The sequence below is a fragment of the Babylonia areolata genome, chromosome 5, assembly GCF_041734735.1.
Source record: "Babylonia areolata isolate BAREFJ2019XMU chromosome 5, ASM4173473v1, whole genome shotgun sequence".
Classification (NCBI taxonomy): Eukaryota; Metazoa; Mollusca; class Gastropoda; order Neogastropoda; family Buccinidae; genus Babylonia; species Babylonia areolata.
The window spans coordinates 13,877,305-13,903,964 of record NC_134880.1 but is presented as its reverse complement, the minus strand read 5'-3'; the positions used below and the strand labels follow the sequence as shown (position 1 = coordinate 13,903,964).

At 46.7% G+C, this 26,660-nt stretch overlaps 1 protein-coding gene across 4 annotated transcripts in view; it reads left to right on the top strand.

Annotated features, from left to right (window-relative positions):
- The first annotated feature begins 3,260 nt into the window (after nt 1-3,260).
- Nucleotides 3,261-26,660, top strand: part of LOC143281955 (organic anion transporter 3-like) — a 38,696-nt gene continuing 15,296 nt past the window's right edge. The window contains exons 1-9 of one of the 4 annotated variants that reach the window (XM_076587281.1): nt 5,094-6,468; nt 8,666-8,763; nt 9,774-10,005; nt 13,178-13,383; nt 15,105-15,208; nt 17,712-17,838; nt 19,533-19,738; nt 21,367-21,557; nt 25,003-25,450. In XM_076587281.1, the coding sequence (XP_076443396.1) occupies nt 9,870-10,005; nt 13,178-13,383; nt 15,105-15,208; nt 17,712-17,838; nt 19,533-19,738; nt 21,367-21,557; nt 25,003-25,450 (1,418 nt within the window). In that variant the 5' untranslated portion in view covers nt 5,094-6,468; nt 8,666-8,763; nt 9,774-9,869. Of the gene's footprint in view, nt 3,910-5,093; nt 6,469-8,665; nt 8,764-9,751; nt 10,006-13,177; nt 13,384-15,104; nt 15,209-17,711; nt 17,839-19,532; nt 19,739-21,366; nt 21,558-25,002; nt 25,451-26,660 lie in introns of those variants that run through there. The other 3 variants (XM_076587284.1, XM_076587280.1, XM_076587283.1) reach the window with 3 other exon arrangements.

The following is a 26,660-nucleotide window of genomic DNA, read 5'->3' as shown; positions in this document are numbered from 1 at the left end:
TTGGAGTGTGTTTCATGTATGTCTTTCAAATCTTCATGATGGTTTTGATGATTTGCATTGTTTTTGTGATTTGCTGGTACACAAATACATTTATGCAAGCATGTAGACACACACACACACACACACACACACACACACACACACACACAGAGGGGTGCAAGTCGTCCGGCATACGGCGGAAATCCGGCACAGAAGATCTTGACTTTGGGTAATTTCCGGCATGGAGAAATTTTGTTCTGGTAGTTTGCGGCATGGAGAAAGTGTTTTGGTAGTTTCCGGCATGCATAAATTTATGTTGTCTTGTCGCTCCTTTTGATTTCTCTGTCAGGTTTTTGTTCAGTGATGTCATTTTGTATGTGACGAAACTCGAACTAGAAAGAAGTATCAGAGAAGAACTCTAATACAGATCTGTCAAACCCAGTGTGTCGTTTACTTGCGCGTGCAACGATGTCTTCAAAACTACGGGAGATAAACACATTGCCTCGCTCCCTGGCGATTTAGCGATGAAAAGTGCGTTCACCAGACATATTTTGTGACAGCATGATATTGATAAAATCTTTTTGACGAAACATTACAAGAATACTGAGTCCTAGACCTGACAACCCTTCCTTTCTCGGGGAAATTTATCACTCAAGGTCGCGACTAGATATTCCAGGACTTTTCATGTCTTTTCACATTCTTTTCCGGTGTCTTTTCGCGTCTTTTCGTGTCTTCGCCCGTCTTTTCGTGTCTTTTCGCGTGTCTTTTCGCGTCTTTTCGCATTTTAGTATGACCCCTTGGTGTCACTAAAACTCGAAAAGACGCGAAAAGACGCGAAAAGACACGAAAAGACGCGAAAAGACACGAAAAGACACGAAAAGACATATGAAAAAAATGTGAAAACGCGAAAAGACATCCGAAAAGAATTTGAAAATGCGAAAAGACAGACTAGATATTTCAGGACTTTTCATGTCTTTTCACATTCTTTTCCGGTGTATTTTCGTGTCTTTTCGCGTCTTTTCGTGTCTTTTCGTGTCTTTTCGCGTCTTTTCGCATTTTAGTATGACCCGATACCACGCTGCCACCGCATGAAAACACACACACACACACACACAACTGTCACGTTCTTCACTTCCTCACTTATCCGTCTCGATAATAAAAGGCCGGTTTCTCCTCTGTTCTCTGTTGATCCAACGAACCCTGATGCCAAAGATTGTACGTAAAGTAGATCTGACAGTGAGATATGTTGTTTTCAGTTCAGTGATGAAATCGAGGAATTAAGAGTGCGCTTTCTGAAAAAAAAAAAAAAGAAGAAGAAGAAAGACACTTGCAAAACACGATTTACTCCTTTGTTCAGGAACAAAAACGTGTTCGGGAACAAATACTCCTTTTTTCCGGAACAAAAACGTATCTACAGTCCATGGACATAAATAGAATTTATAAGTTCGTGCCCTCGGCCGTGTGTGTGTGTGTGTGTGTGTGTGTGTGTGTGTGTGTACATACTATGCACGCTGAAACCTACGTATGACAATGTTATAACTGTTTGGTAGAAAAAATGCACACGTGCACACACATACTCACGCACACGCGTGCACATACCCACACCCATTTTACCATCGGACTCATATACATAAACGTTATACAGATGCACCCTCACACACATGGATCATACACTGACGTGGGCACTCACGAGCCCGCGCGCGCACACACACACACGCGCGCACGCACAAATTGACAGTTACTCGCTCTCAGGCATGGGAGCTCACACACACACGCATTGACAAACACACGCACACACAAACGCACACACGCGCGCGCCATCTCTGCATCAACCCTCAGTCTGCAAACATTGTCACTTATCAAAACAATCACTTAGTTGTGACAAAAATTTTGTAGCAATTGACTTGGAGTCTGTTTCTGAAATTACGTCGGTAAAAATGCGGCAATAATAAAATTACGTCGGCAAAAATGCGGCAATACCCTCCATGGCTGCAGTTTTAGTTTGATATTTAGATCTGGGAATTATAGCTGAAGTACCAAAGACTGATTTGCATCACTTGCATGAAATAATTACTGATGTTCAAAGCGCTGCTTGTCTCTAATTTGGACATCGACCTGCTAGTGCCTAAATCTACGATTGGTCCTGGTTTCTACGTCGAGCCCTCAGACTATAGCATTTCAGCCGAGTAAAGAAAAACAACGATTTTGCTGACCGCGAAACATCTCACACACACACACACACACACAGCAAACGCCAAGGAGCGACGCACATATTATTCGTTACTGAAGCTGAAGAATTCGTCACTGAAGAAAAAGTTTCATACTTGACGTCAATACGTTTTGTTTTGTTTTTTTGCGTGATTACGTCAGTCGATTATGTGGCTACACTTCATTGCTGCAGTTGGTACACGTTGTTTAGATCAGGGATCTATTGCTGACGTTCCGCAGATTCGTCTGCTTTACCTGCATGTAGTGTAATGTTTTGTTCAAACGCGCCTGCCGCCTTTGTCATTTGGATGTCGGTTCATTTCACTATCGCCATTGTTTTTGATCACACTCACACGCACGCACACACGCACACGCGCGCGTGCGCTTTGACAGACACCACACATACACAGACACACAGGCAAACGCATAGATGTGTGCACACATTTTACCAGTTGCTTACATACATATACAGACGCGCGCGCAAACAAGTAAACGCGCATGTGCTCACACACACACACACACACACACACACACACACACACATGCACACACCATCCACACATGTACACGGGCATACAAACACATACGTGCGCCCGCATCCACAAACGCATGTACTGATGCACACACGCAGTGACAGACACCACACATAATGATACACAGGTCGACACACAAATACATTTTTTTCCACTGATCACATACATATACAGATGCGTGCACACATACACGCATACATATCCACACACACCATCCTCACACTTATACAGGTGTACATACACACACACACACACATACACATGCGCGCATACACACACGGCACCGATACACACACACACACACACACACACTGTACGCACGCACGCACGTACGCATGCATGCACAGACACACACACACACACACACACACACACATTCACACGCTACCCCCACCACCACACAAGCTGACATCAACATTGTAAAACATTGAATAGCCTGTCACACACCCTTGTCCACTACTGACATTTCACAAACTGTCGCGAGCTAGATGGATTACATTTTTTACCTTTTGATCCTTTTCCTATTTCGTGTGCCTGTGTGGGGATGGATTTGTATAATGTATAAACTTCGAACGCCTGTTGTTTATGTGTGCTTGAGTTTCATATAGTGTCATTTCTTGGGTTTTCACGTGCTGGGTTTTTATTTTTCCATTAAGCTGTACTCAGGGCAGCATCAGTTGAATTTTTAAAACTGGTTTTTGGAAGGCAGACGCGCGGTAGAGCTCTCAAGAGTAACATCCATGTGGATGTTCTGGGTGTGGCAATATGTATTGCCCAGTTGTGTATAACACCTGTGTGTGTTGAGGTCGGGTTTTTCTGACTAGCCAAGTCCACCAGGGGAACAAGTTGTTCCATGCCTGTTCCTGTTCTTGGTATCTCCCTTTCCCGCCTGAGTCCGCTGTGACGGCAGACTGGCAGCGTCCCTTCGCCAGACTCCAATATCGTCCTGGGTTGAGTGTGGACATTACAGCCCAGCTATTCCCTTTCGTCCCATTTCCCTTGTTTCCCTTTTCCCAGCCCAGTTGCGTCCTTTGACCCTTCCCGAACATCACCCGTTCGTCCATCTTCTCATCGTCGTCCCTCGTCGACCTTCGTCGCAGCATCGTCGTTTATCATCTTGTGTCGAACTTCATCTCTCCAGCTTTTCCGCCAGCCCCCACAACAGTGCCGCTCACCGTTTGCGGTAGGGGTAGGTGGGAGAGGACAAGATTTGTGTTTGTCCCCTCCCCTTCTTTCCCTCACGTTCTCAAAAGGGAAATCGACTTTCATCATTAGTCATCACTCGGGATCCAAGTTTGTGTGTGTGTGTGTGTGATCATGAGTATGTGTGTGTATGTGTGTGTGCGCGTGCATGTGTGTGCTTTGATTGCATGAGGGCTGTATGCCATAGTTTTGTGACAGTATACTTTTTGTTTGGGGGTTTTCTTTATTGTCATTTGTTTGTATTTGCAATTGTTTGTCGTGTAATAAAACTTTATTTACCCTTTCAAGTTCCTGATTCCTTCTGTGTGGGAAGGTAGGTCCCATCCCAGGAGGGTCGGGGCGCGACACAAACAAACAGAAAAAGATACAGAACACTGCGAAGCCTTTCTCACACAGTCAAAGGTCTTGTGTGTTTTTTCACGCGGTGAAACCTTAACAGCTAGAACGCTAGCCGTAGCCTTCATGTTATGCATCGTCACGAATGCATCGTCGTCATCTCACGACCTTCCCGCTGATTTTGTTGAATATTCACTGTGCATGGTGATGTTCTCTTTATCCAGTTTTTTTTTTTTTTTTTCCTGCCGTATTGGCCTGCAACAGTCAAACCCTGAAATACAGGTCAATGTTTCTTATTTGACACTTGCCTCCGATACGGCGCTAAGACCACGTATTTCCCCATAAGTTGTTTACTTTGATCGAATAATTCTAATCAGAGAATGCTATACATTTCTTCTTCTTCTCTGTTCGTGGGCTGTAACTTTCACTCCATCGTATGTATACCTATATCTACGATTGGGCTTTTTAAGATGCATGACTGTCTTTACCACGTCATGAGGGCAGCCGTGCTCTGTTTTCGGTGCATGCATGCTGGGTATGTTCTGGTTCTTTTTTTTTTCATAACCGACCGAACGCTGACATGAATTTCACTGAAGATCTTAAACGTGAGTATTTAATCTTCTGCATGCGTGTACACACACACACGAAAGGGGTTCAGGCACATAATTATGTTGACCTGGCAGATGGGAAAAATCTCTACTCTTTTCTTCTTCTTCTTTCTTTAGTTTTGCGTCTTGTCACTGTTAAGTGATATCAGACCACACAAAAAAGTGTACGTGCGCTTGGGAGATGCGGGAGGGGTTACATGGGGAAAGGTGGTAGGATGACAGAAGTGACAGAGTCGTGGGAAAGGAAGAGCTACAAAGGACTGGAATGATTAACAGTGAATTATAAAATGAGTTATAGCAATTCTTCTTCTTCTTCTTTTTTCCGTTACACGACCAACATCAACTTGCCGATGACTCTGTCGTGGTTCATGCATGCTGGGTATTTTCGTGTCTCCATAACCCACCGAACACTGACATGGGTTACAGGATCTTTAACGTGCGTATTTGATCTTCTGCGTGCGTATACAACGAAGGGGGTTCAGTCACTAGCAGGTCTGCACATGTGTTGACCTGGGAGATCGGAAAAATCTCCACCCTTTACCCACCAGGCGCCGTTACCGTGATTCGAACCCGGGACCCTCAGATTGAAAGTCCAACGCTTAAACCTCTTGGCTACTGCGCCCGTCAGCAATGAATTAAACATCCCTATAACAGTATAAAGCATGCTAGTTATCATAATAACATAATGATAATAAACCAACCGTGATCAAGTGAATGTAGATACCAACTGGACTTTGATTCAAACATTCAGATTTTTTTTTTAAATAATAAATAACTATTCAAAACATCTCCAAAGGACAAATGTGAGTTTGGTGAAAACTAGTTTTGGAAAGACCAGTTGTCTTGTTTATTGAATTCTGGACAAGTAAGTATGTGATAGACATTTCCATCTTTTCCACGGACACAGGCATTGTAAAGATATCCACTCTTTACCCACCACTGAGCTGCGCCCAAACCGTGGATGAAACACAAGGAGGGAACTTGGGACAGGAATCCATGCAGTGCTCATATCATTCGGCCACTGCACGGCGTGGCATTCGGTTTAACTCAGTACGGCCAGTCTTCTTTTCTCCTCTACACAAACCCCTCGGATGTCCAGTGGGTGTCTGAATGACCCAACCTTTAGCTTCCGTCGTCAGAATTGTGGTATTCTTTGTCAACATTCACCTCTTCAGTATAAGAGCCTCCCGCTTGCAATATTTTGATGATGGTAATTGGGGTGAAACGCTGTTAACGTCGTCTCTTTCGCCGTTCGTATGGAGAGAGTTAACTCACTCAGTACGGCCAGTCCTCTCTTCTCCTCTACACAGACCCCTCGGATGTCCAGTGGGTGTCTGAATGACCCAACCTTTAGCTTCCGTCGTCAGAATTGTGGTATTCTTTGTCAACATTCACCTCTTCAGTATAAGAGCCTCCCGCTTGCAATATTTTGATGATGGTAATTGGGGTGAAACGCTGTTAACGTCGTCTCTTTCGCCGTTCGTATGGAGAGAGTTAAAAGGCAGTGGATCAGTGGAGACGAAAACCTACGTGTGGCTTCAAGCTTTTGCACAGAAGGCCGACAGCATTGTCACGAACGGTTTGCTTGATCACAGCGAAAGGTACAGTAATGGTTGTTGTGAATTACTTCACAAGTTTGATTTGAGAATGACCTCTCAATCCGTACGGTCTTTTTTTTTCTGTCGGTGTTATATCTGCTCTCCTCTCTCTCTCTCTCTCTCTCTCTCTCTCTCTCTCTCTCTCTCTCTCTCCTCTCTCTCTTTGGCTCTCTGTCTCTCTGTCTCTCTCTCTGTCTCTCTCTCTCTCTCTCTCTCTCTCTCTCTCGTGCGTATGTATGTATATGTATGCGTGCGTGCGTGCGTGTGTGAGCGCGCGCGCGCGTGTGTGTGTGTGTGTTCTTTATGTTTCTTTTCCCTATGTATTCTGCTGACAGTTACCGTGCTTGTGTCTCTGCCAGTGCTTAGCAATTATCCTCGAAAATAACTTGCTCATCTTTCTCTCTCTCTCTCTCTCTCTCTCTCTCTCTCTCTCTCTCTCTCTCTCTGTGTGTGTGTGTGTGTGTGTGTGTGTGTGTGTGTGTGTGTGTGTGTGTGTGTACATTGTGACTTATTATTCACCATCAGAAAAAAACTCAACTATTATAGGATATGTCATTTGTTGATAATGTGATACATACGCATGAATATGTGTATGTAAGACAGTTCATAATGGATGGTCGAACTGACAGGTGCTTCATGTTGGTCTGATTTTTTGTGTTTGCGCTAATTGTGCATGTGTTCAGAATATTGATTTACATTTTGTTTGTTCATTCGATCTTATATCTCTTGAAATTGTATTTGTATCCCCCTGTCACAAGGACTATACAGTCAATGACAGTAAAACATCTAAGCGTCAAAAAAGCCTCTCTCTCTCTCTCTCTCTCTCTCTCTCTCTCTCTCTCTCTCTCTCTCTCTCTCTCTTCCCCACTGTCCATGACCCTGTGATAAGAAACTCGAGGGAGAGCTGGACAGTACAAGGTCTTCAGAGAAGAAGCCCCCCCCCCCCCCCTTCCCCCCCACGCCCCCCACCCTCAGTCAAGTGTTTCGGCCGTTAACTCCTTACACTGTAAGGGGGCCGGGCCGCACCCAGGTCATGACTCCTGGATGCCCTTGTATTGCCGCCTTTTCTTCTTTTTTCCCCCTGGTCCTCAGCAGGTTCGAACCCTCGCCTCCAGGGTGGTCGCCACTTCAGGACTGAGTCAACTTTTCTGGTAGATGTTTTAACCCCTGTTACCTGTCTCCTTATTTGCTGTCTTTTCTATTTTTACATATGTGTTTTAATACAGATTTTTTAAGGCCATAGCTGATCATGAACATGGGTATCATCACAGCCTTCATACTTAACGTTGTTGTTGTCATCTAGATCTGAGACTTCCCTTAACCCTTTCAACGCCAAGCTCGCATTTATGCACAGGCGTGGTAGAGGACCCATGTCACTGAAAGGTGACCATTCATTGATCTGTTATCCATGAACCTACTGCTCTTAATGTTCGGTGATAGGATAAGCCATATTTTCTATACATCGCAGGGGGAATCCCCAGCTATTCTTAGCTACTGTCTTTTCTGTGTTTATACCACACGGGAATTTTGTACTCTAAATTGGCTGGCGGTGAAAGGGTTAATGATTACTAACAAATCTTAGAAGAGGTTGAGTGTCGACATATTGTGGTCTTTTGCAATTGCTGTGTAAGACATAATTCCTATGTTTCTTTGTATAATGCGTGCCACGTTCCTTCAGTGAGGGGCTTCTGCCTTTATTTGAATAAGACATTTCGTTTCGTTTCGTTTCGTTTCGTTTCTCTGCAAATACACCCTTGGTGATGTTTACGCACAATGATAGTACACGCATGTGCGCGTGCGCGTGCACACACGCACATACACACACATACACTCTCTCTCTCTCTCTCTCTCACACACACACACACACACACACACACACACACACACACACACGCACACACACACACACACACACACACACACACACACACACACACACACACACACACACACACACACACACAATTACTTATTATAAAGCAGTGTTGAAGGCCAGGCCTCGGCGCCGACCGAAGTTTAGTGAGGACAGGGTAGGTTCGTTGCTGGCAGTGACAGGTGGCCCATTAAACTTAACAACGTGCATCCAATGTGTTGGCAGGACAGATACAGTGTTCCTCGGTGACTCACCAACTTAGTGAAGTTGTTGTTGTTTGTTTCTTTCTTTATAATCTTTGGGTTTTTTCTGGTTTGGATTCGATAGTTGAGAAGTGGGGCTTACTCTGTCAAACGAAACAAGAACACCGTCAACCAGTCCATTGGTTCCAGACAACACAGGTTGCAGGCCAAGGGTTTGTGGAGGTAGGAAGGAAGGAAAGAAGAAAGGAAGGAAGGACGTTACAGGTTGTAGGCCAGGGATCTGTGGAGGTAAGAAGGAAGGAAGAAAGGAAGGAAGGACGTTACAGGTTGCAGGTCAGGGATCTGTGGAGGTAAGAAGGAAGGAAGAAAGGAAGGAAGGACGTTACAGGTTGCAGGTCAGGGATCTGTGGAGGTAAGAAGGAAGGAAGAAAGGAAGGAAGGACGTTACAGGTTGCAGGTCAGGGATCTGTGGAGGTAAGAAGGAAGGAAGAAAGGAAGGAAGGACGATACAGGTTGTAGGCCAGGGATCTGTGGAGGTAGGAAGGAAGGAAGGAAGGAAGGAAGGAAAGACGTTACAGGTTGCAGGTCAGGGATCTGTGGAGGTAGGAAGAAAGGAAGGAAGGACGTTACAGGTTGTAGGCCAGGGATCTGTGGAGGTAGGAAGGAAGGAAGGAAGGACGATACAGGTTGCAGGCCAGGGATCTGTGGAGGTAGGAAGGAAGGAAGGACGATACAGGTTGTAGGCCAGGGATCTGTGGAGATAGGAAGGAAGGAAGGAAGGACGATACAGGTTGTAGGCCAGGGATCTATGGAGGAAGGAAGGGAGGATGATATAGGTTGCAGGCCAGGGATCTGTGGAGGTAGGGAGGAAGGAAGGACGGAAGGAAGGAAGGACGATACGGGTTGTAGGCCAGGGATCTGTGGAGGTAAGAAGGAAGGAAGGAAGAAAGAAAGGAAGGAAGGAAGGACGATACAGGTTGTAGGCCAGGGATTTGTGGAGGTAGGAAGGAAGGAAGAAAGGAAGGAAGGAAGGAAGGAAGGACGATACAGGTTGTAGGCCAGGGATCTGTGGAGGTAGGAAGGAAGGAAGGAAGGAAGGAAGGAAGGAAGGACGATACAGGTTGTAGGCCAGGGATTTGTGGAGGTAAGAAGGAAGGAAGGAAGAAAGGAAGGAAGGATGATATAGGTTGCAGGCCAGGGATCTGTGGAGGAAGGAAGGAAGGATGATATAGGTTGCAGGCCAGGGATCTTTGAGGGAGGAAGGAAGGAAGGAAGGACAACACAGGTTGCAGGCCAGGGATCTGTGGAGGTGCAGTCAGCGTGGCATCATGACCCGCGTGCTGGACATTGACCCTGTGCTCAACTACCTGGGCCCCAGGGGACGCTTCCAGCTGTGGCAGATGATGCTCGTCGCCATGGGCGGCATGTGTGCGCAGAACCAGCTCTTCGACATCATCTTCATTGGTAAGTGTTGGATAATAGACCGCTGAAGTGTTCCGTGCTTACATGACTTATAGAGGCGCGTCAAATGATATGTGCTCTCGAAGTTGATTGGTTGTCTGAAATTTCGAGCAACAAAGGCGATCGAAATGGCAGAACGTGAGAAACACCAGCCTTCTTTTTCCGATTTTTTTTTTTTTACCCCTCTTTTTGTGTGTGTATACGATGGCACTTCATTGACCAGAGTTTGGTTGTAGCGGAGGAGGCTATCAACAGTAGAAATGGAAGACAGCACATGTTTGCTGCTTTTGTCAATGTCGATCGCCTTTGGCAATGCTCGAATTTCGAGTAAAAGATGCGCATGCGCAAGATTCAAGACGGCCGGAGAACTCGCCAGCGGTCCATTGCAGAGGTTTGGGAGGTGGGGGGTGGAGGCGTTTGAGGAGGTGGCCGAGGGGTTGGTGGTGATAATTTCCACGAGGGAGACACTCCAAGAACTACCTAACAAGTCAAGGAGAGTTCTTATATCTATCTATCTATCTATCTATCTATCTATCTATCTATATATCAACAAGGATACTGACAACAGCACAACAACAGCAACAACAAAACAGGATTTACATGACAAGGACGTCAAACACATCAAATTTCAACCAGCAAATATGAAAATGGCGGAATATACATTACAGTTCACTTCCGCAGATTAAGATCAGTTTTGATGGTGAAGTATGCTTCAAGAATGAGGTCTTCAACATCCTTTTTATAAGGTGTGTGTGTGTGTAGGTGTGTGCGTGTGTGTGTGCGTGTATGTGTGTGTGCCTACTTACCTATTTTTGTAACACACACACACACACGCATGAACGAACACGCGCGCACACACACACACACACACACACACACACACACACACACACACACACACACACAATGAAGAGGTGCGGCGGGGGGAGGGAGGGTTCTTTTTTTTTCTTTTCTTTTTTTTAAGTGTGTTTTCAGGACATAGCTATTTGAAGTGCAAAAAGAAGAGTGCCTGATCTGCGATGAGTATTGTTACAAACAGATTGGCCCATGAAAAAGTGAAAGAACGCTGTCGAAAGGACTTTTTTCTGACATTTGAGACGAGAAGCATGCGAGTATCAGGAAAGAACAGAGCTGACGGAATGGGATATATAATTATGTGGTTGATATCTGTAAGATATTTTGGGTCAGTGCCAGAAACAGCTGAAAAGCACAAAATGATGAATAAAAGCGAGTTTGTAGCTGATTCTGTATGGAACAGGTAGCCAGTGAAGAGACGTGACGTGTTCACGTTTAGGTGACTTACAGAGCTATGTGACGGCACTGTTCTGGATCTTTAGGACAACGTTTAGGTGACTTACAGAGCTATGTGACGGCTCTGTTCTGGATCTTTAGGATAACGTTTAGGTGACTTACAGAGCTATGTGATGGCACTGTTCCGGATCTTTAGGACAACGTTTAGGTGACTTACAGAGCTATGTGATGGCACTGTTCCGGATCTTTAGGACAACGTTTAGGTGACTTACAGAGCTATGTGACGGCTCTGTTCTGGATCTTTAGGACAACGTTTAGGTGACTTACAGAGCTATGTGACGGCTCTGTTCTGGATCTTTAGGACAACGTTTAGGTGACTTACAGAGCTATGTGACGGCACTGTTCTGGATCTTTAGGATAACGTTTAGGTGACTTACAGAGCAATGTGACGGCACTGTTCTGGATTTTTAGGATAACGTTTAGGTGACTTACAGAGCTATGTGACGGCTCTGTTCTGGATCTTTAGGATAACGTTTAGGTGACTTACAGAGCTATGTGACGGCATTTTTCTGGATCTTTAGGATAACGTTTAGGTGACTTACAGAGCTATGTGACGGCTCTGTTCTGGATCTTTAGAATAACGTTTAGGTGACTTACAGAGCAATGTGACGGTACTGTTCTGGATCTTTAGGACAACGTTCAGGTGACTTACAGAGCAATGTGACGGTACTGTTCTGGATCTGTAGGACAACGTTTAGGTGACTTACAGAGCTATGTGACGGCTCTGTTCTGGATCTGTAGGACAACGTTTAGGTGACTTAAGAGCTATGTGACGGCACTGTTCTGGATCTTTAGGACAACGTTTAGGTGACTTACAGAGCTATGTGACGGCTCTGTTCTGGATCTTTAGGATAACGTTTAGGTGACTTACAGAGCTATGTGACGGCATTTTTCTGGATCTTTAGGATAACGTTTAGGTGACTTACAGAGCTATGTGACGGCTCTGTTCTGGATCTTTAGGATAACGTTTAGGTAACTTACAGAGCAATGTGACGGTACTGTTCTGGATCTTTAGGATAACGTTTAGGTGACTTACAGAGCAATATGACGGTACTGTTCTGGATCTTTAGGATAACGTTTAGGTGACTTACAGAACTATGTGACGGCTCTGTTCTGGATCTTTAGGACAACGTTTAGGTGACTTACAGAGCAATGTGACGGTACTGTTCTGGATCTTTAGGACAACGTTTAGGTGACTTAAAAGCTATGTCACGGCACTGTTCTGGATCTTTAGGACAACGTTTAGGTGACTTACAGAGCTATGTGACGGCATTTTTCTGGATCTTTAGGACAACGTTTAGGTGACTTACAGAGCTATGTGACGGCACTGTTCTGGATCTTTAGGACAACGTTTAGGTGACTTACAGAGCTATGTGACGGCTCTGTTCTGGATCTTTAGGACAACGTTTAGGTGACTTACAGAGCTATGTGACGGCACTGTTCTGGATCTTTAGGATAACGTTTAGGTGACTTACAGAGCTATGTGACGGAACTGTTCTGGATCTTTAGGACAACGTTTAGGTGACTTACAGAGCTATGTGACGGCTCTGTTCTGGATCTTTAGGACAACGTTTAGGTGACTTACAGAGCTATGTGACGGTACTGTTCTGGATCTTTAGGACAACGTTTAGGTGACTTACAGAGCTATGTGACGGTACTGTTCTGGATCTGTAGGACAACGTTCAGGTGACTTACAGAGCTATGAGACAGGAATGTTCTGGAACTTTTGGACAACGTTTAGGTGACTTACATAGCAATATGACGGCAATGTTCTGGATGTTTTGGACAGTTCCTTATCCAAACCATGTCATTTGTGTATCTCCTGACGTAATGCACGTCACCAACGAGGCCGACTGTCGTGCAGGACAAGACGTTCCTTACCGATGTGCCGAGCCCAACGTCACTTCCGGTCTCCCAGACCTCCCTGGCGTCACAGCGACGTCAGATGTCAGTTACGGAAAGTGCAACATCATCGTCACCAATAACGTCAGCAATGACATCAGCCAGACTCTTGAGTGTGTGTACGGCTATGAGTACGAAAGGGACATCTATGCGTCTTTCATGTCAGAGGTATGGTGTGTGTGTGTAGTGTGTGTGTGTGTGTGTGTGTGTGTGTCTGTGTGTCTGTGTGTGTGTCTGTGTCTTGTCTCTGTATGTATGTGTGTGTGTGTGTCTGTCTGTCTGTCTGCGTGTGTCTTGTCTGTGTGTGTGTGTGTGTGTGTGTGTGTGTGTGTGCTCCAGAAGAACTAGAGATCACTGTGAAACCATGGACAGTCTCCGAAGAAAGAACTTGCTCAAGAATCAACATCAACGCACGTGCAGAAACCCTTAAACATCTGAATGTTGTTGCTGTTGTTGTTGGGTTTTTTTTGTTGTTTTTTTTCCAAGAATTAAATGGAAAGCTTTGAACACACTAGCCGGGCTGGTTCCGGCCGGGAGGGGAATGGGGATTAGGATTCCGAGTCGTCGAGAACAAACTCCAGTGCTTTGATTATTTATCAAGACATACTGGACATGAACTGTTTGTTTGTTTGTTTGTTTTTCTTCCTTAATCGTCTTTTATGTCGGGTTTGTTTGTTTGGGTTTTTTTTCTTTCTTCACCCCCCCCCCCCCCCCCCCCCCCTCCCCCCCCCCTTCAATTTCTTCTGCAACCCCAATGATGTGGGTGACATTGTGAGACATTTACGTCAAGAACAGGTCTGTTATCTCGTGCTGTTTCCACTTCCTCCCTCTCTCCCCCCCCCTGTGACCCCCCACCCCCCACCTGTGACCCTCACCCCCTGCTCCAGTCACATCCCATGACTAAAACGTTAGTGTTGTTGCATTCGGACGGCGCTAATGTGCCTTTGTAAAATATTCATAGTCAGTTTGGTGGGGATCATGGAGTTTAACTGTGGTGTTTTGTTGAACATGTTTGTTTGTTAAGTTGTGCGTTCGTTTGTTTCAGTTTTTTGCCCCCAAAAGCACTACGTGTGCCTAAGCATGTGTGTGTGTGTGTGTGTGTGTGTGTGTGTGTGTGTGTGTGTTTCAACCTCTAACATTCAAATATTACGTGTCTGCTAGAGATAAGTTCTTCACATAATAAATATGCATTTTACATCTTTACTGAATTTAGTCACAAAAGCGTTCAGCTTTATCCTGTTCAATAATGCATGAATCTGACTGAATGACTGTATGTAATTGATATATTGATAGTTTCCAGTTTATGAATATTTATTACAGTATCATTTGAGATTTTACTATTTTGTTGGTATACTTCGCTGCCTTTGCTCCACGATGCTGGTTCTAGGAATCGGTAACCCTCCAATACAGACAGAGGAACATAAAGTTCTATGGTTCCCTATTCGTATTTTGCACCTTTTCTTGCAGCCCTATCAGCGCGCGCGTGCGTGTGCGCCATCAAGACGTAGATCAGTATGCTGGAGTTTGCTCTTCCGGGCAAAGTAAAGCGTGTCATTCGCTGGTGGCCCACCGTGCTGCACATTTTGCTGGAGTTCCTTGTGTTTGTTTCGACAGGAACCGCAATAAGCACGTGGAAAACGTGCAGCATGGTTGACCAGAAAACATTTGCCGTCAGAAAGCTTGGTCAGTTCATACAGTGCAGCTGCTTGTGGAGTTTTCAGTGCAGCATCCCTTTCGAAGTTTTACAGATGCCTTGATATTGCATCAGTAAATGTTAAGATAAAAAATGTAACAAAAATCAGGAGACCGACGACGAGTGACTTGACCAATGGGTGTACTGTTTTAATTACGTCGTGTGAATGGCAGTGGCTCTGCATTATTCGTTGCAGTTCGGTTTGGTGTGTGACCGTTACGTGCTGGTCAGCCTCTCTCAGACCATCCTCGTGGTGGGTCAGGGGTTTGGAGCCTTTGGATCCTCCATCATATCAGACAGGTCAGTGTGGCGGGGTCAGGGGTTTGGAGCCTTTGGATCCTCCATCATATCAGACAGGTCAGTGTGGCGGGGTCAGGGGTTTAAAGACTTTGGATCCTCCATCATATCAGACAGGTCAGTGTGGCGGGGTCCCCCTCAGTTTCAGTTTGTTTCTCAAGGAGGCGTCACTGCGCTCGGACAAATCCATATACGCTACACCACATCTGCTAGGCAGATGCCTGACCAGCAGCTTAACCCAACGCGCTTACTCAGGCCTCGAGTGCATGCATATATGTATATATATATATATATATATATATGTGTGTGTGTGTGTGTGTGTGTGTGTGTGTACCTATCAGAGTGGATTTCTCCTCCAGAATTTGGCCAGAGGACAACACTCTGGTTACCATGGGTTTTTGTGTTTTTTTTAGTGCGCCAGGTGCATGCTGCACACAGAACCTCAGTTTATCGTCTCATCCGAATGACTTGGCGCTGTTTGATTTTCCAGTCAAACTCGGGAGAAATGGCGAGAGCGGGATTGGAACCCACACCCTCACGGACCATTCTGCCTCCTTCCTCCAGTTTTCCCCTCCAGACGGAATGAGTAGTGTTCATGTGAAACACGGCGAGAGCGTTCACTCCGCCAGTCACACAGAGGAAATGTGGATACAGCCGTCTGTTTATTATGTTATGTTTTCTTCTTTTTTTCTTCTTTTTGTTCTCTTTCTTTTTCTTCTTCTTTATTTTCACAGCAGTTGTGGTCTAGCGTACATGGATCAGTTCGCACGCTTTGACACTCCCTTGAAACTGAAACTGACAGGAAATAAGGAATTTCTCGATCTTGATATGTCACATACACAAAGAAAGAAAGTCTTTGGATATTAATGTAACATGTCAATGAAAAAAAAAATGAAAGAGAGAAAAATGCTTTCATTGATATCAAGAACTTCGTAATTTGCTTTTAAAACTGTAACGAAAATTACGATTTTCAGTCATCACAACTGCACAGCGAAGTGGTGGAGGGAAATATGGCCGTTTTTCAGTTCAGAAGCCGACAATGTGATTCAAAGATGCTCCTTCTGAAACAAAAGTATCGCAACACACCTGCAGAAAGCAGCTCACAAACATATGAAAGCAAATATCTACCTGCATCAAACTGTATTCTATGACAGAAAAAAATGAAATATCAGTAGGGTAGACCTACCACCAGCAATACGGGTGGGGATGTTTGTAACAAGTCAGTCACTGTACAGTTGTGACAGACTGGGTTATTTCTGTCAGAGTGCACAACTCTGGAATTAAAGATAATATTCCAAGGACATAGATAATTGGAAATAGTTCTTCTAGCATTTTACTTGGAAGACACAGTTTAAGAAGTATTACAACCATACCACCATCTCCTGCTTATAAAAAGCCATAGACCAAGAGACCACATTTCCTTTCTATGTGCAGTTCAGTACCTGTTCACACGAAATGTAACTGGCCGACATTATTATTAATTTTATAATATCTTAAAGGATCGATAATAAAGTAGCAAGCACCACAGTATCAGTTCTAGTTAGGTGGTAAGCACACTAGATTGTTTCTTATCACAAAATGGAAACCTAAAATTATGCTGATCTCATAGTCAGCAGCGTTCTTGAATCCCTGCCCCTGGAGTGGGTTACATGAGCTAACTTCGCAGCGCTTCGTTTGCTTGTTGTTAAAAATGTCCCTAACACCACGGTAAATTCCATATACTTAGGAACATTCTTAACTCTAAGCGGTCGTTAAGAATGTCCCGAACTCTACAGTAAATTCTATATACTTAGGAACATTCTTAACTCTAAGTGGTCGTTAAGAATGTTCCTAACTCTATGGTAAATTCCATAGACTTAGGAACATTCTTAACTCTAAGCGATCGTTAAGAATGTCCCTAACTCCACGGTAAATTCCATATACTTAGGAACATTCTTAACTCTAAGCGGTCGTTAAAAATGTCTCTAACTCTTCGGTAAATTTTATATACTTAGGAACATTCTTACCTCTAAGCGGTCGATAAGAATGTCCCTAAATCTACGGTAAATTCTATATACTTAGGAACATTCTTAACTCTAAGCGGTCGTTAAGAATGCCCCTAACTCTACGGTAAATTCTATATACCTGGAACATTCTTAACTCTAAGCGGTCGTTAAGAATGTTCCTAACTCCACGGTAAATTCTATATACTTAGGAACATTCTTAACTCTAAGCGGTCGTTAAGAATGTCCCTAACTCTACGGTAAATTCTGTAAACCTAGGAACATTCTTAACTCTAAGCGGTCGTTAAGAATGTCCCTAACTCGACGGTAAATTCTATATACTCAGGAACATTCTTAACTCTAAGCAAACTTAGCGCTGCAAAGATCACCTCGTGCAACCCAACCCAGATGGGTTTTTTTCCTGTCCACACTGACAGTCTACAGCTTAAGCAGTTTATAACTTAAAAGTCTTGCAACATTGAAGATGTGGTCGTGACTTGCGTTCTGCCCAATGAATCGGACAGGTTTGGGCGGAAACCTGTACTGCTTGTCTCACAACTGGGCCTGCTGCTCGGGGGCATGGCCATTGGAGCTTCCCCATCCTATCCTGTTCTTGTGGTCTTCAAGTTTCTGGTCGGCGCATGTCAGCAGGTGGGTGCATGTATTTACATATTGGGCACGTGACTTTCTACCACGAAATGAGTCGGAAGTCATTATTTCCCCCCCCCCCCCCCCCCCCCCCCCCCCTAGTTTTGTCCCAGAGCAAGAAATAGGCACAGGGGAGGTGGACTGTTGATTCATTACTGTCGGTTGCTCCATAGAGTAACATCCTTTTCCCTGTTTTTTCAACACATTTGATTCTCTCCCTCCCTCTTCCTCCCCTCCCCCCGCCCCCTCCCCACGCACACACACACACTCACCTTAATTTGGTCGCTTTCCTTTTTCGTTCCTTTCTACCTTACTCTTCACGGTCTCCTTTTCTTACAGTGGTGTGTTAACTTGGACACCAAAGATTTTTTTATCTACGTTTAAAACGTGTGTCCCTCACTCTGTGCCCCTCATGTGTGTGCCCCTCACTGTGTGCCCCTCACTGTGTGTGCCCCTCACTGTGTGTCCCTCACTGTGTGTGTCCCTCACTGTGTGCCCCTCACTGTGTGTGTCCCTCACTGTGTGTGTCCCTCACTGTGTGTCCCTCACTGTGTGTCCCTCACTGTGTGTCCCTCACTGTGTGTGTCCCTCACTGTGTGTCCCTCACTGTGTGTGTCCCTCACTGTGTGTCCCTCACTGTGTGCCCCTCACTGTGTGTGTCCCTCACTGTGTGTCCCTCACTGTGTGTGCCCCTCACTGTGTGTATCCCTCACTGTGTGTATCCCTCACTGTGTGTCCCTCACTGTGTGTCCCTCACTGTGTGTGCCCCTCACTGTGTGTATCCCTCACTGTGTGTATCCCTCACTGTGTGCCCCTCACTGTGTGTCCCTCACTGTGTGCACCTCACTGTGTCCCTCACTGTGTGTCCCTCACTGTGTGTGCCCCTCACTGTGTGTGTCCCTCACTGTGTGTCCCTCACTGTGTGTGTCCCTCACTGTGTGTCCCTCACTGTGTGTGCCCCTCACTGTGTGTCCCTCACTGTGTGTCCCTCACTGTGTGTGCCCCTCACTGTGTGTCCCTCACTGTGTGTGCCCCTCACTGTGTGTCCCTCACTGTGTGTGCCCCTCACTGTGTGTCCCTCACTGTGTGTCCCTCACTGTGTGTGCCCCTCACTGTGTGTCCCTCACTGTGTGTGCCCCTCACTGTGTGTCCCTCACTGTGTGTGTCCCTCACTGTGTGTCCCTCACTGTGTGTGCCCCTCACTGTGTGCCCCTCACTGTGTGTGCCCCTCACTGTGTGTCCCTCACTGTGTGTCCCTCACTGTGTGTGTCCCTCACTGTGTGCCCCTCACTGTGTGTATCCCTCACTGTGTGTGTCCCTCACTGTGTGCCCCTCACTGTGTCCCTCACTGTGTGTGTCCCTCACTGTGTGTCCCTCACTGTGTGTCCCTCACTGTGTGCCCCTCACTGTGTGTGTCCCTCACTGTGTGTGTCCCTCACTGTGTGTGCCCCTCACTGTGTGCCCCTCACTGTGTGTCCCTCACTGTGTGCCCCTCACTGTGTGTCCCTCACTGTGTGCCCCTCACTGTGTGTGCCCCTCACTGTGTGTCCCTCACTGTGTGTCCCTCACTGTGTACCCCTCACTCTATGTCCCTCACTGAGTGTCCCTCACTCTGTGTCCCTCACTGTGTGTGCCGCTCACTCTGTGTCCCTCACTGTGTGTGCCGCTCACTCTGTGTCCCTGACTGTGTGCCCCAGGCGGTGGTGGCGGGTATTTCCACTCTGGGAATTGAACTCTTCCCCCGGCAGCACCGCTCTCTCAGCGCCCTCATCATCGCCCTCTGGTGGTCCGCCGGCGGATGCGGCATGGCCTTATTTGCATATCTGTTACGTCACCACACGTGGCGCGTGCTCCAGTTCTCCCTGTCCAGCCTCTCGCTTCTCATGGTTCTTCTTCAAGTGGTGTGAGTGCTTCGTTTGGTCCTACTCTCTCTCTCTCTCTCTCTCTCTCTCTCTCTGTTTCTCTCTCTCTGTTTCTCTGTCTCTGTCATTCCCCCCCCCCCTCTCTCTCTCTCTCGCTCTCTCTCAGTCTGTGTCTGTCTCTCTTTGTGTCTCTTTATGTCTCTGTCTCTGTCTGTCTGTCTGTCTGTCTCTCTCTCTCTCTCTCTGTCTCTCTTTCTCTCCCTCCCTCCCTCCCTCCCTCGTCAAGCATGTTCATTGGGCACTTTCAGTATTCTTCTCTACTGTAGCGTATATGGATTTGTCCGAACGCAGTGACGCCTCCTTGAGCTACTCATACTGATACTGATTTTCTCACACCCACGAAATGCGAGTTGCTTATTGGTAAACAGCTTGGCTGTGCGTGTATGTGGTGGGGTTTTTTTTTTTTTTTGGGGGGGGGAGGGGTGGTTGTTGTTTTTTGTTTGTTTTTTTGTTGTTGTTTTTGTGCAAAACTGTGCATAACTGTATACATGTAGACCTAATTCCTGTCAGTTGGGTTTTAGTTAATTAAACCTCTGGTGATAATCGTGGTGGATTAGCCGCACCGTGCAGCAGAGACCCGTTTCGTGATGATGACCTGCAGTATGACTGTCATCATGCCCGGTTTTCTGTTTCTTGTTCTTATAGTTTTTTTCCTAAAAATTCAGGCTTCACAGAGTTAAAAATGATAATAATAATAATATTGATGCTACTGCTGCTATTGGTGATGATGATGATGATATAATAATGATAATAATATTAATAATAATGTATGCCTACATTTGTATAGCGCCATATCCCTCTCAAGAACACAAGGCGCTCTGTTTTGAGAGAAAAAGTTACACATTACATGAACCACTCTGTCTTTCTCTCTCCGCTCTCTCATCACCATACGCCCCCCCATCCTCCCCCCCACCCCCATTTCTTATACATGCAAAGTGAGTTGTAGGCCTGCATGGGGCGGTGTTGTGGTAATTAGAAAACCGAGAGCGCTTGCAGACAGGTCTTGAAAAGACGAGTTTTTAGTGAAGAGCAGACGGAGTCAGATGAACGGATATGATGTGGAAGGTTGTTCCAGATATGGGGAGCAGCACAGAGGACATAGCGTTCACCTTTGGTTCTTGTATTAAATACGAAGCGTGACTTTTTGCTCTTTGGTGTTGGTTAATTTCGGTGAATTTGTGTCGCGTGTTTCCCAGTGCTGTGCGATCGGCAGGGCTTTCGGGAAGGTCGTGTTTAAAGTTTTATTAACTAGTTTGTTCATTTCCAGTTGAAAAACCACCGAGGCAACCATGTGTTTGTTCTGTATTGTCCATGTGTTCTGTACGGCTTGTTCAGGATTAAAGAGGCTATGCCAGTCTTGAATAAAAAGCTAATTTGTGTTTGCACATTTCTTCTGTCTTTGCTGCTGTGTGCACATGTCAAATGATCGGTATAAGGACAGGCCCGGCGCTTCCTTTTTGAGGAAGTGTCTGGGTTTGTTCCAATGTACCTTTTATTTACCTGTGTGCTAGTTGAATCGGTAGCGTAAGCAGCACTGACCTGAAGTTGTGTACCTTGTGAATGGAGAGAGTTACCACTCTTTACTATTTGTGTTTTATTAATGTTTCAGTTTCATGGAGGAATCTGTCCGCTGGTTGGCAGCCAACGGACGCAAGAAGAAGGTGCTGCGCGTGCTGAAGCGAGCTGCACGTGCCAACAACAAACTCCTGGGCCAGGTGCTGGCCACGCTTCACCACTGTCAGCAGCAGAGTCTGGACGACCCGGCAGCTGTCCTCGGCTCCCTTGGTGATCTTCATCCAAGTACTGGCCTCGGTGGTTGGGGGGGGGTCCGGCTGTGGCTGAATGTGTGTGTGGAAAGGGGGGCGGGGGCGAGGGGGTAGGGGTTCAAGGCAATAGGATCAGCTGTATCAGCACGCTTTTGCTGAGTTATGTAGAGAATGTGACGAGGGCAGGGGGTGGGTATGAGGAGTCCAGATTTAATTCAGAGAATTCCTGTTGTGAGGAGAAAGGTTTGCAACGCAGTATGAAATGAACGTGATTTTGAATTCTTTACGACGGGCGCAATAGCCGAGTGGTTAAAGCGTTGGACTTTCAATCTGAGGATCCCGGGTTCGAATCTCGGTGACGGCGCCTGGTGGGTAAAGGGTGGAGATTTCTACGATTTCCCAGGTCAACATATGTGCAGATCTGCTGTTCGTCCGTCAGGATCGACGAGGACCATCTAGTCAGCCTGGGGGTGGGTGGGTTGGGCTCTGTGGGTGCGCAGATGACTGGTCAGGCCAGTCCGCGCCCGGAAGGTTCTGACGCAGTGTGGACAAGGGATGGTGGCGGCTGTCGGGGACTTGCTGGCACTGCTTTTCCTGGCCTGTCTGCGTTGCTCTGCTGCAGCGATTCTGTTGGCCTCACAGGATTTGGCGCCTTTGTGGACAGCTGAACGCCACTTTGGTCTGTCCATTGCATTCAGCTCCCATGTGTCGTGGCTGATGTTGAAGGCCTTCAGAGAAGCTTTCAGAGTGTCTTTGACGCGCTTCTTTTGGCCTCCATGGGAGCGCTTGCCATGTTGGAGTTCGCCGTACAGCAGTTTCTTGGGGAGCCGGTGGTCTGGCATGCGAACTACATGGCCTGCCCAGCGCAGCTGCATCAAGATGGTGTAGATGCTGGGCAAGTTTGCACGAGTGAGCACCTCTGTGTCAGGGGTCTTCTCTTGCCACTTTATGCCGAGAAGTTTTCTGAGGCTGGTGGTGTGGAAGTGGTTCAGCTTTTTGGCGTGGCGTTTGTAGACCGTCCATGATTCACATCCATAGAGCAGTGTGGTGAGAACTATGGCCTTGTATACTTTGAGCTTCGTCTCCAGGGTGATGCCTCTCCTGTTCCAAACGTTCTTATGGAGTCTGCCGAAGGCAGCGCTGGCTTTGGCGAGTCTGGCATTCACCTCGTCGTCGATGACAACTGTGCGAGAGAGTGTACTGCCCAGGTATGTGAACTTGTCCACCGCGTTCAGTCGTTGCCCGTTGATGAAGATGTTTGGTTCAACGTAAGGCTTTCCTGGAGCTGGCTGGTGCATCAGTCTTCTTTGTGCTGATTGTGAGGCCAAAGACCTGCTAGTGCCTCAGTGAACCCCCTTCGTTTGTATGCGCAAGCAGAAGATCAAATACGCACGTTAAAGATCATGTAATCCATGTCAGCGTTCGGTGGGTTATGGAAACAAGAACATAGCCAACATGCACACCCCCGAAAGCGGAGTATGGCTGCCTACATGGCGGGGTAAAAACGGTCGTTCACGTAAAAACCCTCTCGTGTACATATGAGTGAACGTGGGAGTTGCAGCCCACGAACGCAGAAGAAGAGGAAATCTTTACTATCTTTAAAACTACTTGCCTGGCCTGCAGGAAAGTAGATCAAACCGGTAAGCCAAACCGGAGGGTGAATGTATGGGTTGGGGGAGAGGGGAGTGGGGGGGGGGGTATTCACATTTTGATTGCTGTCTTGCAGACCTTTGAAAGGGTCCTATTGAGTTAGGGATATCATGTTATTATTGTTACTTCTACTGGGTTGCGTTTTTGTTTTTTTTCACCGACTCCTCGGAACTTTATGTTACTGTTTTAACTGTTACAAAAACTGCTTCTGCATTTTCCACCCCACTCTAGACCTTTCGGTTATTGTTGTTGATGTTGTCATTACTGCTGTTACTGCCTTGTTCTCACCCCCACTCCATACCCTTCGTTCTTCTCCAGACCTCCTGTGACCCTCACCAGGACGGAAGAACCTGGTATGGTCGTAACCCGCTGCTAACTGTGTGTAGTATGGAACTGACCAATGGCGTAGTTCGGTCAGCGTAGGCATTTTGTCAGGTGTAACTGTCAAAAAGTTAGAACCAAGCAATGCAGCTGGCACCAGATGTCCACAACTTGATCTGCACTCACACCTCAGCCCGTTTTTGTTTTTCTGCTGAATCATACTCATATTCTTACGTCATGCATTTGCCTCCGCTGTCATTTCCACCAATCACAACCCCTTTTGTCAGAAATGCCGACACTTATTAAAAAAAAAAAGTCTTATTTTACAACCCACCATTTTTAATGAGTCTTTCTCCAGTTGATAATACCAACTTTTACCTGTCCGAAGGTTTACGAAGTAAGGTTAATGTCGATGTACATGCTGATATTATTAACTGTATTGCATAACCTCTTTGGCTTGTTCTTTAAAAAGAAACATATCAGTACTTTGTGTGTATCTGCATATCTACACATTTCTGTGTGACGAATTCAAGCTGCTGTCAACCGGTATATGTCAACTTGCGGTTTCACCACATTTTCGTGGGTTTGTTTTGTTGTTGTTTTTTATCCACGTGTGTGATTATGTATATCTATCGAGGTGGGCTTTTTCTTCAGAATTTTGCCATTCGAATCCTTTTTCAGTGCTATGAGTTGTGTTTGAAGCACGTTGCACGTTGGACCTCGGTTGGTCATCTGTCGTCATCCAAAGGACTTACATCCAGATCATTACTCAGTATGTAGAGGAGGAGATTAGAGAAAAGGTATCAGTCTGTGCAGAACTACGTGGAGTGATGGCCTAGAGGTAATGCGTCCGCTTAGGAAGCGAGAGAATCTGAGCGCACTGGTTCGAATCCCGGCACAGTCGCTAGTATTTTTCTCCCCCTCCACCAGACCTTGAATGGTGGTCTGGACGCTAGTCATTCGGATGAGACGATAAACCGAGGTCCCACGTACAACATGCACTAAGCGCACGTAAAAGAACCCACGGCAACAAAAGAGTTGTCTATGGCAAAATTCTGTAGTATTCCACTTCGATAGGAAAACAAATTAAAAAAAAACACCTGCAGGCAGGAAAAAATACCCCCCCAAAATGGGTGGCGCTTTCAGTGTAGCGACGTGCTTTCCCTGGGGAGAGCAGCCCGATTTTCACACAGAGAAATCTGTTGTCACAAAAAAGAATAATACAATACAATACTAACTCGACCCTTTCATCTTTCTGCCCATAGGTGGGCACTGTCACCAGTCACTAGGCCAGCACTTCAGCCGTGTCTATATATGAACGTAATATACACATTGTGGTGGAGGGGTGTAGGGGAGTGATTGGGGGGTGGGGGTGGGGGGGGACAATATGCATGAGTATGTATGTGTGTCTGGGCAGTGTGAATTCCATGTGAGTACATGGCTGGCTGTCTTGACAGTGCTGCCTTCATTGTGTCACATTGTTGCGTGCCCTGGGCCTCGCGTTGCAGTGAAGCGCAGTGAGGTCAGCCTTGTCATCGACCAGAGGAGCGGGCGGGAAGAGACAGGAGTCACCACAGGGTCCACAGACGGCAGTGCTGCACGGGAGGAACTAGCTGCAGGAGGGCCTGGAGGGGGCAGCGACAGCCCCGAGGAGAACACGACTGTTGGAGCGGCCTCAGCCGACGGCCACAGCGGGGGAAAAGAGTTAACCGAGTTCGCCAGCCAGGAGAGTGGCGGGCAGGAGGAGGTAACCCCTGCAGGCTGCAGACAGGACGGCGCTGAAGCCGGGGACAAGAGCGCAGGGGGTGAGGGTGAGGGGCAGAGAGGGGCAGACGGAGAGGAGGAGAGCAGTGTGGATAAGACCCTCCGCCTGGAAGGCACGCGCCACCTGACCCCGCTGGACATGTGGCGACACAGGACCCTACGCTTCAACGCCCTGCTCTCCTTCTTTGCCTGGTGACAGCACTGTCTTTGTCTCTTTGTCTTTGTCCTACCCCCCCCCCCACCTCCACCTCCCTTCTTTGCCTGGTGACAGCACTGTCTTTGTCTCTTTGTCTTTGTCCTACACCCCCCCCACCTCCACCTCCCTTCTTTGCCTGGTGACAGCACTGTCTTTGTCTCTTTGTCTTTGTCCTACACCACCACCCCCACCTCCACCTCCCTTCTTTGCCTGGTGACAGCACAGGTTTTGTCCTACCCCTCCCCCCCCACCTCCACCTCCCTTCTTTGCCTGGTGACAGCACTGTCTTTGTCTCTTTGTCTTTGTCCTACACACACACCCCACCTCCACCTCCCTTCTTTGCCTGGTGACAGCACTGTCTTTGTCTTTGTCCTACACCCCCCCCCACCTCCACCTCCCTTCTTTGCCTGGTGACAGCACAGGTTTTGTCCTACCCCTCCCCCCCCCACCTCCACCTCCCTTCTTTGCCTGGTGACAGCACAGGTTTTGTCCTACCCCTCCCCCCCCACCTCCACCTCCCTTCTTTGCCTGGTGACAGCACTGTCTTTGTCTCTTTGTCTTTGTCCTACACCCCCCCCCACCTCCACCTCCCTTCTTTGCCTGGTGACAGCACTGTCTTTGTCCTACCCCCCCACCCCTCCCACCTTCACTTCTTTCCGTATTATCTTTGCCTTCTTCTTATCTTCCGCTTTTGTGTAGTTTAATCTATTTACTTTGTGTGTGTGTGTGTGTGCGCGCGCGCGTGTGTGCGTGCATGTGTGTGTGTGTGTGTGTGTGTGTTTCATTAATTTGTTTCACTTTATGTTAATGTTTTACACAAACCTAGGGTAGACACTGAAGGCCTGACCAGCCCGTTGGGATTGTGAATCAGGCATTTCAGTAGGTCGTTTAATTGGGTCAGATATCTACTCTTGTTTGTTTGTTGTTGTTGTTGTTTTTGTTTTTTTTCTTCACAGCTGATGCTCACGCACTGACACCTCGTGGAAGCTCAAACTGATGCTTAATGGCCATTGACGTGTTTAACTTGGGCTCAATATGAATATTTCATTGCATTGACACAAGACAGTGTTCTGGATTAATGGGGGCAAAACTACACAGCAAAAAAGCGAGTCTTCTCAAGACACGTGAGCCTACATGGTACGCGGGCAGGGGCGGTTTGGTCTGTGGGGTGTGCTCAGCAGCTGGAGGGTGGTGTCTTTTGCCGGT